The 19,639-nt window shown below is 45.2% G+C and overlaps 1 protein-coding gene across 1 annotated transcript; it reads left to right on the top strand.

Annotated features, from left to right (window-relative positions):
* Nucleotides 1-359: 359 nt before the first annotated feature.
* Nucleotides 360-18,839, top strand: LOC124763452 (facilitated trehalose transporter Tret1-like). The gene is made up of 3 exons (XM_047249127.1): nt 360-411; nt 11,060-12,081; nt 18,501-18,839. Exons 1-3 carry the CDS (start codon nt 360-362, stop codon nt 18,837-18,839), a joined length of 1,413 nt encoding a protein of 470 aa, XP_047105083.1.
* Nucleotides 18,840-19,639: the final 800 nt, after the last annotated feature.

Raw genomic sequence — 19,639 nt, forward strand, 5'->3', positions numbered from 1 at the left:
TGCAACTTACGTTGTACTGTTAACTTCCAGAAGTATTTCAGTGGACACCGATCTACGCTTTAGTCCTAAGTTTAGTTTGCTTTACATCTGCTGTTAAAGTTGTGGCGGCGAGGGGGGGGGGGGGGGGGGCGCTGGTCAATGGAGACCGGACCGACTGAAGTCACAAAACAAGTGAAGCTGGTCAAGTGCATATTGCACACCGACGTTGTTATCATTACGGAAACAAAGTGGTAGTGGTGGAGTGGTTATCTGTGTACGTCGTATGTAGATGGCGAAGGCCGCTTATATCAGCGGCAGGTCAGTGCGAATGCCGCCAGTCGTTGCCGCCGCGAACATCAAGTATTCCAACAGCAGAGGCCATGCGGGCGGCGTGCGGCGGTCGCTACATGCAGTACTTCGCTGCCATCTCAGGTGAGCTGGTCCAGGCCTCCGCTGACCACCGACAGCGTGGATATTGCTTTCACAGAAGTTCTGCCCCTAATACGGAATCGAATGCAGGCTCCGTTTGTAGCTTCCTCTTCAGTTACAAGTATGTAGTAAACTGAATTAGTTTTAACGAGAGAAGAAAGTGCGCCACCTGCCTATCACATGTAGTAAATAGCTCGTTGACCGATAAGGAGAGATATTTGCGCTTAAGAGGTGTTTTCTCCAGTTTGTGTGAACGTCTTAGGAAGACACGGGGACTCCAGAAAACGCACGATGAAAGAATTGATGTCCATGCACACTGAGGTGACGAAGATCATGAAATAGAGATTTGCACATACGCCGAAAGCGGGAGTACCGCGTACACAGAGTACAAAAGGGCAATGCATTGGCGGAGCTATCATTTATACTCAGTGATTCATTCGGAAAGGTTTCTGACGCCATTATGGCCGCGCGACGGGAAGTAAACAGACTTTGACGTGGAGTGGTAGTTGGAGTTAGACGCATGGGGCGTTCCATTTCGGAAATCGTAAGGGCATTCAGTATTGCGAGGTTCAGTGTTAAAGGGTCCCGAGAAAACCAAATTTTAGGCATTACCTCTCACCGACGGCACTTCACTTAACGACTGAGAACAGCTGCGTTTGCGTAGATTTGTCAGTGCTAAAAGACGAGCAACATTGCGTGAAATAGCCGCAGAAATCAGTGTTGGTCGTACGAATGACGTATCCTTTGAGAGCATGCGACGAAATTCGGCCTTAATGAGCTATGGCAGCAGACGACTGACGCGAGTGCCTTTGCTAACAGCACGACATCGCCCGCAGCGCCTTTCCTGGGCTCGTGAACATATCGGTTGGCCGCAGACGACTGAAAAACAGTGGCCTGGTCAGTTGGTAAGACTGATGGTTGGGTTCGAGTGTGGCGCAGACCCCATGAAGCCATGGATCCAAGATGTCAACACGGCACTGTGCAAGCTGGTGTTGACTCCACAATGGTGTGAACTGTGGTTGCATGGAATGCACTGGGTCCTCTGGTCCGACTGAACATATCATTGACTGGAAATGGTTATGTCTGGCTGCTTGGAGACCATTTTCAACCATTTTCAACCATTCATGGACTTCATGTTCCCGAGCGACGACGGAATTTTTATGGATGATAAAGCGCCATGTCATCGGGCCACAGTTGTTTGCGATTGGCTTGAAAAGAGAAAGTTCATAAAAAGAGGCCCTAAAAGTAAATACACTGAAGAGCTAAAGAAACTAGTACACCTGCCTAATATCGTGTAGGGCCCCGCCAGCACGCAGAAGTGCCGCAACACAACGTGGCATCGACTCGATTAATGTCTGAAGTACTGCTGGAGGGAAATGACACCATGAATCCTGCAGGGCTGTCCATAAATCCGTTGGAGTACGAGGGGGTGGAGATCTCTTCTGAACAGCACGTTGCAAGGCATCCCAGATATGCTCAATAATGTTCATGTCTGGGGAGTTTGGTGGCCAGAAGAGTGTTCCTGGAGCCACTCTATAACAATTCTGGACGTGTGGAGTGTCGCATTGTGCTGCTGGAATTAACCAAGTCCGTCAGAATGAAGACACGAATGATGCAGGTGATCACACAGGATGCTTACGTGCGTGTCACGTGTCAGAGTTGTATCTAGATGTATCACGGGTCCCGTATCACTCCAACTGCATACGCCCCACACCATTACAGAGCCTCCACCAGCTTGAACAATCCCCTGCTGGCATGCAGCGTTCATGGATTCATGAGGTTGTCTCCATACCCGCACACGTCCATCCACTCTGTACAATTTGAAGAGAGACTAGTCCGACCAGGCAACACGTTTTCAATCATCAACAGTAAAATGACGGTGCTGACAGGCCCACGCGGGGCGTAAAGCTTTGTGACGTGCAGTCATCAAGGGTATACGAGTGGGTATTCGGCTCTGAAAGCCCATATCGATTATGTTTCGTTGAATAGTTCGCACGCTGACATTTATTGATGGCCCAGCATTGAAATCTGCAGCAATTTGCGGAAGGTTTGCACTTCTATCACGTTGAACGATTCTCTTCAGTCGTTGTTGCTCTCGTTCTTGCAGGATCTTTTTCCGGCTGCAGCGATGTGGAAGATTTGATTTTTTACCGGATCCCTGATATTCATGGTACACAGTCGAAATAGTCGTACGGTAAAATCCCCACTTCATCGCTACCTCGAAGAGGCTGGTGAGTAAGTTCCTCCTCAGATTAAATGCAATTTTGGCCTGTTGTATTCTGTTCATAATTTCTTTCCGGCTTCTACCACCCCTTGTGATTTTGCTTCCAAGGTAGGTAAATTCTTCTACCCATGTATAGTAGTTATTCTAGTCCAGTTAGTCTGCAGTTTTTAAGCGTGCTGTATGGAGCAGCATTTGTGGCGCGTGTTAGTGTCATATCGATGAGCCGCAGGTGTAAGACTAAAAATACGAAGCTTTGATATTCGATTGCCGGAAATCCCAAAAGATTTGTTTTCCTGTCATTTCGACGGTTCTCTGTTTATGTGGGAAAACATTAAGTTTTACCGCGTTTCGTTTTCTGTGATTACAGAATCAGTGCATACGTTCTCCAACAGCCTTGTAAATCAATATTGGGGTAAAACCAACTTTCTCGTTGATCGTAGCTTTGTTTAATTTCTTAATGTATCTGACCGATAATAACAGCATATTTCGCCTCTAATTAAAGTGATATAATAACACGTGTGAATTAAAACATTATGTTTCTTGCTTATGCCTTCATGTTCGATTTTTGAAAAAGTGGTTTCAGAATGTACCTTTAACTCAGTTGACATGCTGTTAAATATCATTGTTGGTACAACACTCACTTCTCGTGTGTTTGCTCTGAAGACAGAAGAGGAATTCGTAGCAGATCGCGCACAAAACAATCAGAAGACTGATGAAAAGAAAAAAAAAGTCTGTACAACCCAGCAGACCAGCCACTCGATCACGTCAGATTGTCATAGCACTGACAAGCTTCTAATTCTTTTTCTCAGCAGTGAGATTATGAACTTAAATGTACAGACTTCCATCTCTCGTGGAATCAAATGTTTTTCAACATTCCTTCAATCGTAATATTAATGATGTGATTTGCGACTTATGTTAATGTCTGTGGAGCCGACGTCGATCAGTCACTGTACAACAGATAAAGACGCCTTTGTAGAACTGAGCAGTAAGAGTAACCGTGGCAGATACTCGGCGATAAGAGAATTTTCAATAGGCTATCACTCACTACGAAGTATTAATTGCGCTGGTTAGACGAAAAACAAGCCTCGAGCACAAAATTTTAATACTAAACAAACCTTTTAACGTTTTTTTACAATACGTGTCTTTATGAGACTGCGACTTTGTGAAAAAAGGCATGGATAACAGTAGCCAGTTACTGTTGTTATTCCCTATTTATTAACATGTATTGCCGTTACCAGTTTCGGTTCGCCTTAGACGGCTGTTTACACTTACCTTAAGACAGTTGAATGGTGCTAAACACGTATGACGTCATCTGTTTCCAATCTGTCTTATTGCAAGGGCCGCCGTTAAAATATAAAATCCGTTTTTTCTCTGTTTTCATAGAGCTGAACGAGTTAGAACAGTTGTAATATTATCCATCTTTCGGGAAAAAGTAGCCGTGGTGGTTTAGGGGGTAGAGCGCTAGACTGCGGCCGCGTGGGTCCCGGGTTCAATCCGGGTAGGAGCGGGCAATTTTCCTCGTTCTAGTTCCTCCACTCAGCCCGCTATCAAACTGACTACCGGGGATGTAATGCCGCGCCGAAGGAAATACTCCACTCTGCATGCAGCTACGCCAAAAGCCTGTTCACGGGTTGAGCGCTCCTGGACTTTGCCTTTGCCTGTGGACCAGATGTAGTGGTTGATGACTTAATTTTGTATATTTAGTAAACAAGTCAACATATTACACATATGTTACCAAACACCTACGCGTTTCGCGAGTCACGCACTCGTTATCTGAGATTTAAATACGGACAGCCAGATTATCAGAAACGTGACGCGCTCAACGTGTGGCTGAGTGTTGTCATTTGTTTGCTGTGGTTAAATGTAAACAGCTTTGTAAAAACAGTAGGTTTTCGGTGTAACTAGCACAAAAGAATTCATTTATCAACGAGTATTAACAGAAGCTGGTTACGTTGTTGTAACTTATTAGGTTTGTATAAATAAAACAGAAAACAACAGTTTTCTACAATCTTCCTTGCTCTACGGCACCACCATTCCAAGACACTTTCACCAGAACTGGAAACAGATGACATCGTACAGTCAGCACTACGCGTGAAGTACACTGAGGGAAGTAGATCAGGAAACGAGTCACTATTTCCTGCTTGGGTATCAAGGTAACTGGCAACAGCTGAAGAAAAAGGATAAAATGCAGGCTTTCAACAGTGATAAATGGCTTTATTGTAAACAAAGAATACAAATCTGTGTTAGGATGTCCGTTTTGAAGGTGTTTGTCTGGGGTTTAATCTTATACGGAAGTGAAAAATGGACGATAATCCGTACCGATATAAAAAGAATACAAACTTCTGAAGTGTGGTGCTATAGAAGAAATCTGAGGGTTAGATGGATAGATCTGATAACTAACAAGGGGAGGCCGCCAATTGTGAAATTCAGATTCGATTCATACTGCGCATAATAAAAGCTCATGGCCAGAGGTGTAATGTGGGAAGGCACCAAGATGCACTTCTCAGCCGTTGTCGAGAAAATCGACAGTTAAAAGAAACCGTTGCTGTGAAATACTCTCTACGACATATAATTTTCCAGAGCGTCCTGGCGCAGCGGTAAGAGCTCGGGTTCGTGATCTGAAGGTCGCCGGATCGAATCCCGCGCCATCCAACTTTTTTTTTATTATTAGTTTTTTGTAATTCAAATATATATATATATATATATATATATATATATTTATTTATTTATTTATTTATTTATTTATATATATATATAAATTGCATATGCATGTTGGTGAAGGCGGATCGCTCTCCAATTGTACCGCCTCCATTTTTCCGTTTGTTTAACAGGGTGTACCAAAGCTCTCCCGTCCGCACTGATTTTCGACGATGTTATAAGTTGCGCTAGGGACCGCATCTACCTTCTTTCGAAGTTAGCAGGCAACTACGCTGTTAAGCGGCGGCTCGTTTCGGCCCATTCAACATCTGTCCTTCAAGTGTAACGAGCGAGTAACGGAGTTTATATTTCATACCTGCCACAGCAAATTTGTGTTCGTGGGGTTTCTATTCTAATTCGAACGTTTGACTTACGCTATACGTATTCGTTTCGGAATATCGTTTCTACGTCTTCCGTTAACTATACGTGGTTAACATTATGAAGACAATTAATAACATTTGTGAAATACAACTTTGTTTGCGGAAAACATAATGATGTTCGAAGTCGCCAGTTTTTCCACGACAAACGACTTCGAACAACTTATTATATGCATAATTGTTGCAACTGATTGCCGACAAATACTAAAAAAAAAAGTTTGCACGGCGCGAGATTCGAACTGGCGACTTTCGGATTACGAACCCGAGCGCTTACCGCTGCGCCAGGACGCTCTGGAAAATTATTAATCGTAGAGAGTATTTCCTCGCAACGGTTTCTTTTAACTGTCGATTTTCTCGACAATGGCTGAGAAGTGCATCTTGGTGCTTTGCCACATTACACCTCTGGCCATGAGCTTTTATTATGCGCAGTATGAATCGAATCTGAATTTCACAATTGGCGGCCTCCCCTTGTAAGTAACGAAGAGGTAGTGAATCGCATTGGCTAGAACGAAAATGTATGGCAAAACTTAATTAAAAGAAGGAATCCGTTGACAGGACACGTAGGGAGACACGAAGGATTAACCAGCTTGGTAATGGTAGAAAACTGAATGATTGCATAGGTGGGTTAAGGCATGACTACAGTAAACAGGTTCAAATGGATGTTCGTTGCATTCTGGCTCTGAGCACTATGGGACTTAACTTCTGAGTTCATCAGTCCCCTAAAACTTAGAACTACTTAAACCTAACTAAGGACATCACACACATCCATGCCCGAGGCAGGATTCGAACCTGCGACCGTAGCAGTCGCGCGGTTCCAGACTGTAGCGCCTAGAACCGCTCGGCCACCCCGGCCGGCGTTGCATTCTGGATGTAGGTTGCAGGTCTTGGGCAGAAACGAAAAGTCTTCAACAGGATAGACTAAGTGTGGAGAGCTTCGTCAAACCAATCTTCATACTGAAGATCACAACAGCACAAGATAAGTGTGAAGAGTTGTCTGTCGGTTCTAGACTGGCAACAGCGCTATTCTCTAACGAACAGAATAATTAACGGTGGGTGGTTTGCTTACACTATTTCATTTCTATACATCTCGCCGTCAGCTAAGCTGGAGCTTCGGTTCCCAGTTAAATTTACGGCTGTCCTCTGGTCACAACATAAAATGCACTTCACTAGCATGTGATATGCCCAAATGTTCTCGTCGCAGGCATTATAAATGGGTGAGTCCTCCCACCAGAGCAAAAAGCCATTTATAAGCATCCTAATATTTGTTTAGAGGCGGGTTGTCGTCACCTTGCTTCTGTTCTGGTCAGGAGGAGGAATGCGACTATAGATAGCTGGTTTAACCGTCTGCAGCTATAGTGCCTCACCCCCACCCACCCTTACGGCCTGTACGAGAATGGCACACTGTCACTATTCCAGGCCCCTCGGCTGCTAAGTTAGCCTGTTAATTTCCTTTCAAAGTTCCTTCAAAGTACGCAGTACTTAGCAGGCTACTATCCCCTTCACTTTTTTGAGGGAGCATCTTTAACGAAGAGACTAAAGAGCACTAAGGGGACGCAGACGTGTATTCTCACTTGCAAATGATCAGAAAGGTGCCGGATGTCATCCTGCGACACATTGTCCCAAGCATCTTGCACCTTTTGCTGCAATTCCGTAATGGTGCCTATAGGCCCTGGAGAATGAGTAAGTTTCCACACTCGATGACGTCCCATACGTGTTCAAATGACGAGAGATGGCCAGGACAGTTGTTGCACACCACGAAGAGCACGTTGCAGCTCCTTATCCCGCTGAAAAATTACATCACCTTCCTGTCGAAGACATGACAGTAGCAAGGGGATAACAGTACCCTGCAGAAACACCAAACGTGACCTCAGTTGTAACTGATACTGCCCGCACTATAAAGACTGGGATGAGGCTTACGAATGCTCTCTAGAACAGGCTGCTCACCAGGTCTACACCATACACATGTGTGTTCATCAGTCGAAAACTGACAGAACCTTCTCTCACCACTGAAGGCAACACAGCACAATTCCATTGGCCGGTCAATTCTTTCACGGCACCAGAGTATCCATGCTTGATGGTGTCGTGGTGTCAGTGACCTGGTCAGACGCACACGTGATCTTAATTCTGCTGTAAGCAGACGGTTCCCAATGGTAACAACTCACCTTTCTTCTCGACATGGCCTTCTTTGAGAGAAATACATTTGGTCCAGCGATAGCCAACTTTTTCGTCCCACTAGAAAAATAAGTTCTGTCAAACTCTGTAAAATACTCGTTACTGCAACTATCACTTCCTCATTCGATGAAGATTTCTTCACGGAGAGGCAAAATTTCAAGTTAGGGTACTGGAATAAATCCCTTGGGACTAAGTTTGATGAATAGGTTGGAAAAGTTAGAAATTCAAAGCCCCATTTATGTACTTTGACGAATGTTATCGCTAATGTGTGGGATGGTGCATTGTCCTAGTGAAGGAGCATCTCTTTGAGTGCCAGCCTTGGTCTTTTTTCAGCCAACCCAAGTTTAAAAGAATTCTACAATGAAGCATTAAAGGAAACAGTTATGGTTCTACCTTTTTCCAAGTAATCTATGAGGAATATTCTTTGGAAATCTCAAAAGAACAGTGGCCACCACCTTACCTAGTTGACCAATGAGCTTTCTCTTGTTTGGTGCACTTTCACCAGCTATTGACCATTGTTTTAACTGCCGTTTTGAATCTGCCGTGAAGTTATGGATCTAGGTTTCTTCAATAGCCACAAGTCGGCGCAAAAAGTCTTGCGAAATGAGATGAAACATCGTCAGACATTGTGTTAAAATGTTATGCCAGAGGCGCTTTTGGTCGAATGTGAGCAATCGCGGCACCCATCTCGCACAAAGTTTCTTCACATCTTCACCTTTTGTAGTCCTGTCTTCCTCAGTTGCGTGTAATACCACTGTATATTGATAATTGCATCGAAACAAGTGTTCAGTTCCTTGTGCTGTGATATGTGGGGGGAAAACTGCAAATTGGCATTTATAAGAAGAGGAACAACACGAAAAATTAAACAAGAGCGTAATATGTAGAAAATCGTCCACACAACTTGCCACTGAAGATACCTTGCAGAAAATAAAGGCGAAACGCGTATGGCACGAAAATTGTGTTTCATTCAGTTGCAGTCAGACGGTCCATAAAGTAAAAATTATCAGTACACCGTAACAGTTTCTTCAGCTTCCTCATAGTCAGTTCTCCGTGTACTATACTGTTTGCTCACACAACTTAGATGCCTGGTCTCACGAACCTCAAGTATTTTTATTCAGCGGTCTCGCGTCACCATATCATGGATTGCGTCAATTGTTTCCTTTGTGGTCAACTCAACTGGACGTCCAGAGAGGGCTTCGTCTTCAGTGCTTGTCCGACCACGTTTAAATTCATGAACCAATTGTTAAATAGTCCTCAATGACGATGAAGAGTCCGCGTGAATTTCATCCAATGCTGATTTAAGTTCGTAGGCCTCCACAGCGGGTGTAATTACAAATAAAAATTTTTTTGTATTGGACTGCGTCATTGTAAAGTACTAAACACATAAATTGCTGACATTTCGACCGACATGCTGCGGTCATCAATCCATTTCCGTTTTGATTTGTGCGGTTGATCAACCTTTGAAATGAAAATGATTAATAAGATGTAGGTTAATTCTTACAAAGAAGAAGACAGCAACCAGCCACTATTAATACTGCTATTTATTTAGTTAAATAGCGCCGTTACCGGTTTCAAACTGGCAAGTTCATCATTAGACGGCTGTTCACATGATTTCCGAGATACACTTTACAGTATCGTCCGTTTTCGATTTTTATTCTTCCACTGAGACGAAGTACACTACTGGCCATTAAAATTGCTACACCACGAAGATGAAGTGCTACAGACGCGAAATTTAACCGACAGGAAGAAGATGCTGTGATATGCAAATGATTAGCTTTACAGAGCATTCACACAAGGTTGGCGCCGGTGGCGACACCTAAAACGTGCTCACATGAGGAAAGTTTCCAACCGATTTCTCATACACAAACAGTAGTTGACCGGCGTTACCTGGTAAAACTTTGTTGTGATGCCTCGTGCAAGGTACCATCACTTTTGCGACTTTGATAAAGGTCGGATTGTAGCCTATCGTGATTGCGATATATCGTATCGCGACATTGCTGCTCGCGTTGGTCGAGATCCACTGACTGTTAGCAGAATATGGAATTGGTGTGTTCAGGAGGGTAATACAGAACGCCGTGCTGGATCCCAACGTCCTCGTATCACTAGCAGTTGAGATGACAGACATCTTATCCGCACGGCTGTAACGGATCGTGCAGCCACGTCTCGATCCCTAAGTCAACAGATAGGGACGTTTGCAAGACAACAACCATCAAGGCCGTTATTACGGCAAGAGGTGGTTGTTCTGGGTACTGATTTCTCAGGATCTATGCACCCAAATTGCGTGAAAATGTAATCACATGTCAGTTCTAGTATAATATATTTGTCCAATGAATACCCGTTTATCATCTGCATTTCTTTTTGGCGTAGCAATTTTAATGGGCAGTAGTATTTTTTTGGTGTGTTGTTGCCGTCGAAAATTCACACAACACACCAAAAATACTTCGCCACAGTGGAAGAATAAAAATCGAAAACGGACAATAATGTAAAGTGTATCTTGGAAATCATGTGAACTGTCGTCTGATGATGAACTTGCCTGTTCAAAACCGTTAAAGGCGCTATTTACATAAATAAACAGCAGTATTAATAGTGGCTGGTTGCTGTCTTCTTCTTTGTAAGAATTAACCTACACTAATTGTATACAGCCACGGTTTTACCATGTCATTTTTAGACAAAATAGCATGATTAATAAGAGCATGAAACTCGGTTTTCTCCATTTTCAATCACAGTTGACCCGCTGACCAGCTCAAAAACTGGCTCTGAGCACCATGGGACTTAACTTCTGAGGTCATCAGTCCCCTATAACTTAGAAATACTTAAACCTAATTAACCTAAGGACATCACACACACCCATGCCCGAGGCAGGATTCGAATCTGCGACCGTAGCAGTCGCGCGGTTCCAGACTGTAGCGCCTAGAACCGCTAGGCCACCTCGGCCGGCTGACCAACTCAGATGGCTCTCAATAACGAAATGTACACTGTACATTGTTGAAATTCCTTATAAGATGCTTGGAATAATTAGGCTTAGCAGCCATGAAGGCGCAACAAAAGTGTTCCATTCTTTCATAGAAACTTACTAGACTTGAGAAATCATTCTCATAGATTACAGTTTTTAATTTTGCGGCGTTGATCCTGCCTGGGTCGCCATTAACATTTTTGTGTGGCTCTTCCCTGCCCCTGACAGCGTCGCTGAGCGTGGCCATGCAAGGGGCGTTCCTGGGCTGGCCAGCGCCGACGCTGCCGAAGCTGGAGGCGGCCGACTCGCCGGTGCCGATCACTCTGGAGCAGGCCTCGTGGCTGGCGTCCATCAACTCGCTGACGACGCTGATCGCCGTGCCGCTGGTGGCCCTCACCATAGACCGGCTGGGCCGCAAGTGGCTGCTGCTGCTCGCCGCCGCGCCGTTCGCCGTCTTCTGGCTGATGGTCGCCTTCGTCTCCTCCTTCGAGATGCTGCTCGCCGCCCGCATCATCGGCAGCATCGGCTCCGGCATAGCGCTCTCGGTGCCGCACCTGTACGTGTCCGAGGTGGCACAGACCCACATCCGGGGCGCGCTGGCCGCGCTCTTCATGATCATGATGAACAGCGGGAACCTGTACATCATGTGCACCGGGCCCTTCCTCTCGGTGACGGGCGCCTCCTACGCGGGGTTGGTACTGCCGGCTCTCTTCGTACTGACCTTCGTCTGGGTGCCCGAATCTCCATACTTCCTGCTGCTGCGCAAGAAAGAGGGTGACGCGAAGGACACGCTGGCCCGGCTGCGCGCGAACACGGATCTGGAGGCGGAGCTGCGGGAAATGCACAAAGCCATACAGCAGAAGCGGCAGACGCAGGGTTCTTTCAGAGATATCGTCTTCAACGCCGTCCACCGGCGGACGCTGCTGCTGGTGGTGGGTCTGACGGTGCTGTACCTGGGGACCGGGTCTCAGGCGCTGGTGGCGTTCTCCACAGAGATCTTCAACCGCAGCGGCAGCTCCATCGACTCGGACGTGAGCTCCATCATCGTGGCCGCGGTGCAGCTGGTCGCCAGCGTGTCGGCATCGGCGCTGGTGGACCGGGCGGGCCGCCGGCCACTCCTCATATGCGGCTTCGTCGGCTGCGCCGTCTCCATGGCGGCCCTCGGCGTCTACTTCTTCCTCGCCGACGCCCAGCACATGGACATGTCTGCCCTCTACTGGCTGCCGCTCACAGGCCTAACAGCTTTCCAGGTATCACCAATAACACAGACAAACCTTACTGTGACACCTCTTTGTAAGAAAGACGACAAGAAAGACTCCCACTTTGAGTGCCATCTACATCTACATCCATACTCCGCAAGCCACCTGACGGTGTGTGGCGGAGGGTACCTTGAGTACCTCTATCGGTTCTCCCTTCTATTCCTGTCTCGTACTGTTCGTAGAAAGGAAGATTGTCGGTATGCCTCTGTGTGGACTCTACTCTCTCTGACTTTATCCTCATGGTCACTTCGCGAGATACACGTAGGAGCGAGCAATATAGTGCTTGACTCCTCGGTGAAGGTATGTTCTCGAAACTTCAACAAAAGCCCGTACCGAGCTGCTGAGCGTCTCTCCTGCAGAGTCTTCCGCTGGCGTTTATCTATCATCTCCGTAACGCTTTCGCGATTACTAAATGATCCTGTAACGAAGCGCGCTGCTCTCCGTTGGATCTATCTCTTCTATCAACCCTATCTGTTATGGATCCCACACTGGTGAGCAGTATTCAAGCAGTGGGCGATCAAGTGTACTGTAACCTACTTCCTTTGTTTTCGGATTGCATTTCCTTAGGATCCTTCCAATGAATCTCAGTCTGGCATCTGCTTTACCGACGATCAACATTCCATTTTAAATCACTCCTAATGCGTACTCCCAGATAGTTTATGGAATTAACTGCTTCCAGAAGCTGACTTGCTATATTGTAGCTAAATGATAAGGCATCTTTCTTTCTTTCGATGTACCACAGCATCATCCGCAAAAGGCCTCAGTGAACTTCCTATGTTATCCACAAGGTCATTTATATATATTGTGAATAGCAACGGTCCTCCGACACTCCCCTGCGGCACACCTGAAATCACTCTTACTTCGGAAGACTTCTCTCCATTGAGAATGACATGCTGCGTTCTGTTATCTAGGAACTCTTCAATCCAATCACACAATTGGTCTGATAGTCCATATGCTCTTACTTTGTTAATTAAACGACTGTGGGGAACTGTATCAAACGCTTTGCGGAAGTCAAGAAACAAGGAATCTACCTGTGAACCAGTGTCTATGGCCCTCTGAGTCTCGTGGACGAATAGCGCGAGCTGGGTTTCACACGATCGTCTTTTTCGAAACCCATGCTGATCCCTACAGAGTAGATTTCTAGTCTCCAGAAAAGTCATTACACTCGAACATAAGACGTGTTCCAAAATTCTACAACAATGCTCATATTACTACGTTACCTTCAATGTTGGAAAGAAAGCCGTACAAGCAATATTACGGGAACAACATCTCAGTGAGGGCTGCCAAACCCTCTGATATTGTGGGCATGTCAAGTTCTTGAGCTCGCAGTATTACGGCATAGCATTCTTTCCAACACTGAAGACAACGTACGTGGGTTGTTTGATAGGTCTGATGAAAACGCGAGAAAAAATGTTGGTTTCGTAAGCAACTCACCTTACTTCTCGACATAGTCTCATTTAAGGGATTTGTAATTGGTCCAGCGATCCTCCAGCTTTTTCATCCCATCGGAAAAATAGGTTCTGTCATACTCTGCAAAATACTCGTTAACTGCAAATATCACTTCCTCATTTAACCAAAATTTCTTCCCACGAAGCCAGAGTTTCAAATTGGGGAACCGAAATATGTCACTTAGGGCTAAGTATGGTGAACATGGTGGATGAGGGACCAATTCAAAGTCCACTCCATGCACTTTCGCCATTTTTATCGCTGATGTATGGTATGGTGCACTGTTCTGCTGAAATAGCGCTTTTAAGCTAAATTAGGTGTCAGATGATTCAACAATCAAGCATGTTACGATTCTGCTTTTTTTCAAGTCATTTATAAGAATTACTCTTTGGGAATCCCAAAAAACAGTGGCCATCACCTTATCAGCTGATAGAATGATCCTTGCCTTCTTCGGCGCACTTTCACCAGCCTTTGTCCATTGCTTTGACTCCCGCTTTGACTCTGATGTGTAATGATGAATCCAGGTTTCATCAACAGTCACAAACCGATGCAAAAAATTTTTGCGGATTGCAGTTAAATATCGCCAGATATTGCGCCGAAATGTTGTGCCGGATGTGCTTTTGGTCGACTGTGAGCAACTGCGGCACCCAACTCGCACAGTTTTTTCATAGCCAGTTCTCCGTACAGGATATTATCCATTCGGTCAGTTGAAATGCTTACAGTCTCAGAAACCGGTCTTGCATTACCGTGTCATGGATTTTGTCAATGATTTCCTTTGTGGCGACCTCAACTGGACGGTCATAGCGCGCTTCGTCTTCAATGCTTGTCCGTCCACGTTTCAGTTCATTAATCCAGAAGTAAATGATCTATGACGATGCAGAATCCGCATCGACTTCATCCAGTACCGTTTTGATTTGTGTGCCACTCCAAACCTTCAAATGAAAATGTTAATAATAGCGCGAAATTCTGTTTTCTCCATTTTCAATCGCACTCGACGCACTGACGAATTCAGACGGCTGTAAACAATGAACTGTACGCTGTACATTATTGAAATTCTTTATACGATCCTTTGAATAATCCAGCATTGCATTTTTTAAAGAAAAACGCAGTAAAACATTTTCTATTTTTAGAAATAAGGTGACCTTTTTTCTGACAATTATTTTTGCTGCAGTTCTCGGGTTATTTTAATTTGCTCCATGGTCATCGATAAAGACTTAACTGCTGCATTAAACAGTGTATCGTTTTGTACAGGTTTGGACGTAGTTCTGGTCTGGTACACGCATTTTTTATGCACGTCCAAAGATTATTCGTTGATTTTAAGCCACTGGTGAATAAAATCTTAACGAAACAATAGTCAACTGTAATAACAATTTTTTTTAATTATATTCAAATGCAGCGCTTAAAATGTAACACATTTTTACAAAACAATGTTTTAAGTGCAAGTTCAAAAACCTCCCAGAAGAACTTGTTTTTCGCACGTAAAACCCGAACAATGGAGGATTTTTGCAAATGCTTCTTACAGTTACCGTGGGAGTGTATTTTTTATTATCTGTGTAACTTTAAAAACTCTCAGCACGTGCGATTCGCGTGAAACCGGATTTTACTTGCATTACATGTACAACTTTAGACTGCTATATCGTCACAACGAATAAAGTTTTCACTGAAGAACATGACGCCTACTGATTACTTGTATCTCTCTACCTTGTTACAAAATCAGTACCGATTAACTCAAGTTTGAAACAGAAGTGGCACGGGTAAAAAAAAAATATTTTGGCCATAAAATCCGAATGAAGCTAGATTTTTGAAAGCGAGTTTTCAGTTTTATTTGATTGACTTTAAACCGCTTCCGCGCATTCAGTTCACTTAAGAACGAATTTTACGTGCTCCATTAAGTTCGATTTTTCAAACCATCGTTTCTCGACAACGGATCAAGATTATCGGATACAAAAATTTCGTTTTTACTTTATCCATTTACCTACTTTCGTATAAAATTTGAACCGATTCGTAAAAGTTTGAAGCATATCAATGGAGTGCTTTAAAAACCTCCCAGAAAAACCTGCTTTTGGACATAAAATCGGAACAAAAGTAGATTTTTTCAAACAGTGATCTTAGGCCAAGGTCTGATATACCGGTGGACCAAATTTGAACCGTCAGTCCCGTTCCAGTCCGGAATTATTTAAGGGTGAATGTTTCTGCACGTAAAATCCAAACGAGGATGACTGTTTTTGCGTGCAAAACCCGAACAGTGCACATATAAATGGTGCCATTAGCTGGTCATTGAAGCTCAATTAAAATGTTTTGCAAAAGAAATTAATCAGTTCGCACTTCTTGCCTGGCCGGGAGCTCCGGTTCGTTACTCAGACCTTGCTTAATAAACTGTAGCATATAGCTCTGGTAAGGCAGTCGTTCATGGCTAAACAAATGGCCGCCGATCCTGGCTACACGAAAACTTTTTACCTCGCATTAGGTTGTCTCTGGTCTTCCGCCAGATATCTACAATTTCGTGTTTTCAATGTACAGCTGGAGGCAGCCCAAACAAATATCACTGATCACTTCTTTCACGCGACGCCCAGTGCCGTGTAGCGGGAAGCAAATCGACGCTTTCCGTCGCCACTGGGCGGAGCGTGAAAAAAGTGACGAACAGTTTTTGTGTGGGCTGACTCCAGCTGCACACTGCAAAAGTGAAGTTGCAGGTACCTCCAGAAGCATCGAAGAAAAAGCGCCTGACGACTATTAGGAGAGACGGTATATGGCCTACGTGCTAAAGTCGGAAGTCCCACGAGGCATTTCGCGGCGGTGGTGACGTATACAGAGAAGCGGAAATGCAGAAAATTGTAGCGAAATGTAGGACGATCTGCAGCGGAGAGACTTTTTTGCAAGGACTGACAGTCCACCGTCAACGTAAATGTAAGGTATTGAGCATAAATAAGTAGCAAGACCTAATACACAATGACAACCCGATCGCATAACTATTACAGGAAGCAGTCACTTACATGAGACACCTAGGAGTATGCGTACGTACGAAGTGATTTAAAGAGGAACGACCACATAATACTATTTGTAGGTAAGGAAAATGGCAGCCTGACATTCCCTGGACGAATCCTCAGGAAATGTAGGTATCTTACAAAACTTCATTAGGTCGATTTTTAATGATGCTCGGACCCGTAACGAAACAAGATTCACAGAGGATAAAGAGAAGATCCTAAGAAGAACTGTGCGTTGCGTTACAGGTACATTTAGTAAAGGCGAAAGCGTCTGGGAGCCGGCCGCTGTGGCTGAGCGGTTCTAGGCGCTTCAGTCCGGAACCGCGCTGCTGCTACGGTCGCAGGTTCGAATCCTGCCTCGGGTATGGATATGTGTGATGTCCTTAGGTTAATTAGGTTTAAGTAGTTCTAAGTCTAAGGGACTGATGACCTCAGCAGTTAAGTCCCACAGTGCTTAGAGCCATTTGAACCATTTGAAAGCGTCTGTGAAACGCTCAGGTACTTACAGTGGCAGAAGTTGCACAGAGGCGTTTTGCATGACGGTCTCTTTTTACTTTCAAAGCTGACAGACCGTACACTCCTTGAAGAGTAATCCAATATACTGAGGCCACAAAAGTCATGAAATAGCTCCTTATATCTCGTCAGACCTCCTTTTGTCCGGCGTAGTACAGCAGTTCGACGTGGCGTGGACTCAAAAAATCGTTGGAAGTCCCCGGCAGAAATATTGAGCCATGCTACCTCTATAGCCGTCCTTAACTGCGAAAGTATAGCAGATGCAGGATTTTGTGCACGAACAGACCACTCCATTATCGCCCATAAATGATCGATAGGCTTCGTTCCGGGCGATACTGGGAGCCAAATCATTCGCCCAAACTGTCCAGAATGTTCTTCGAAACAATCGCGAGCAATTGTGGCCATATGACATCGCGCTTTGTCGTCCATACAAATTCCATCGTTGATTGGAAACATGAAGTCTATGAATAGCTGCAAATGGTCTCCAGAAAGTCAAACATAACCATTTGCCGTCGATGATCAGTTCAGATGGACCAGCTCACACAGCTGCAGAGCCACCACCAGCTTGCACAATACCTTGTTGACATCTTGGGTCCATGGTTTCGTGGGGTCTGCGCCACACTCGAGCCCTACCATCAGCTCCTACCAACTGAAATCTGGACTCATCTGACCACACCGCTGTTTTCCAGTCGTTTGTGGCCTAACATTTATGATCACCAGCCCAAGGAGGCGCGGCAGGCGATACCTTACTGTTAGTGAAGTGTTGGTCATCTGCTGCCACAGCCCATTAACGCCAAATTTCGTCCATTGTCCTAACTGATACGTTCATCGTACGTCCCACTTTGATTTCTGCGGTTATTTGATGCAGAGTTGACTGTCTGTTAAGACTGACAACTCTATGCAAAACGCCGCTGCCCTCGGTCGCTGAGTGAAGCCGTCGTTCGTTACGTTATGTTGTGAAAAGTAATGGCTGAAATTCTCGGCACACTCTTGGCACTGTGGATTTCGAAATGTTGGATTCCCCAACGATTTCCCATGCTTCTAGCTCCAACTGCCACTCCGCATTCAAAGTATGTTAATTCCCGTTGTGCGGCCATAACCACGTCGGAAAACTTTTCATACAAATTACCAGAGTGCAAATGACAGCTCCGTCAATGCACCACCCATTTACCTTGAGTACCGCCATCTGTATGTAAGCACATTGCTGTCCATGGCTTTTGTCCTCTCAGTGTATTTTACTGCCCTCTACGTATATCTCGAGACAGGGCGGTAAAGGTAAATTTAAAGAGATTAGAGCTCACATAGAGGCTTAGCAGAAATTGTTCTTCCCCCGAACCCTTCGCGACTGGAAAGTAAAGGGGAGAACGCGTTAGTGGTACACTAAATACTCTCCACTACACACGGTAAGATCCCTTGCGAGGTGTACATGTAGATCATCGGCAATATGATTTTTCTTCTCTTTTACAGGCGTCGTATGCCCTGGGTCTCGGGGCAGCCTTCTTCGTCGTCGTCGGGGAGATATTCCACGTGTCGGTGAAGGGTGTGGCGTCCTCGGTGGTGACTGCGGCGCTGGGCGTGGTGGGCTTCGCCACCAAGATGTCGTTCCAGCCGGTGTCCGCCGCGCTCGGCACCCACTGGGTCTTCTGGGGCTTCGCTGTTATCTCCCTGTGCGGAGCTCTCTACGTCTTCCTGCTCATCCCAGAGACCAAGGGACAGACCTTCAGCGAGATAAATGAACTCATGGAAAGCAGCGTCCCCACGGAAGTCGTGAACGAGAAAACCAAAGGTCATCATACAACCCCTTAAACGAGATAAGGAACAATCAAGTATGGAGTGTAGTAGTCTATTCGTTTCCACCTGTTGGAGACTGTCTACATATAAACATACTGCCAGAAAAAAAATTAGTGCACCCTTTTAGAGGTTTCCAGTTCACTCAATATTAATTATTGCAACAGTCCATATGAAGTACATGAAATGATTACATTTACAGATCGATAGTACAAGCGGTTTTGAGGTACCAATGTCGACCCATGCTGCAACACCCACATTGGTATGTTGTGTAGACTCCACGGGTGACAATGCAGGTGATGACTCAGGCATACAGTCGATTGTACAAATGGCGAATACTGTCCTGGGATACGTTATGCCACGCCTACTCGGGCTGTTGAAGTAGTTGTGTGACAGTGGTTGGTTGATGAGTCGCTTGAGTCACTCCTCATCCCTTCATATCCCACACGTGCTCCATTAGGGACAAGTCCGGAGATGGTGCTGGTCAGGGAAGTTGCTGCACATCTTGCAGACCATGTTGAGTTTCACGGGCAGTGTGTGGACGGGCATTATCCTGCTGGAACAACACATCGCCATTCTATTGCAAGAGCGGCAAAAGAATGGGTCTAACAACATTCTGTACTTAACGAATGCTGGTTAGCGTCCCCTCCAGAAACACAATGGCGGAGTTTTAGCTTATCGCACCCCATACTATAAGGCCTGGGGTGGGGCTGTTGTGCCTTGGGCCAATGCTCTTTACGAAACAGCGCTCACTAAGCCTACCTACGTCGTACGTGTAAACGACCACCACTTACGTGCAGGCAGAATCTGCTTTAATC

The sequence above is a fragment of the Schistocerca piceifrons genome, chromosome 1, assembly GCF_021461385.2.
Source record: "Schistocerca piceifrons isolate TAMUIC-IGC-003096 chromosome 1, iqSchPice1.1, whole genome shotgun sequence".
In the NCBI taxonomy this organism is placed as follows: domain Eukaryota; kingdom Metazoa; phylum Arthropoda; class Insecta; order Orthoptera; family Acrididae; genus Schistocerca; species Schistocerca piceifrons.

What these genes read in the sequence shown, in the direction of transcription:
- LOC124763452 (XM_047249127.1), top strand. Translation starts at nt 360, where the DNA reads ATGCGGGCGGCGTGCGGCGGTCGCTACATGCAGTACTTCGCTGCCATC. An exon ending in GTACTTCGCTGCCATCTCAG is followed by an intron (nt 412 to 11,059) that starts GTGAGCTGGTCC and finishes TGCCCCTGACAG; the next exon opens with CGTCGCTGAGCGTGGCCATG. An exon ending in CAGGCCTAACAGCTTTCCAG is followed by an intron (nt 12,082 to 18,500) that starts GTATCACCAATA and finishes TCTCTTTTACAG; the next exon opens with GCGTCGTATGCCCTGGGTCT.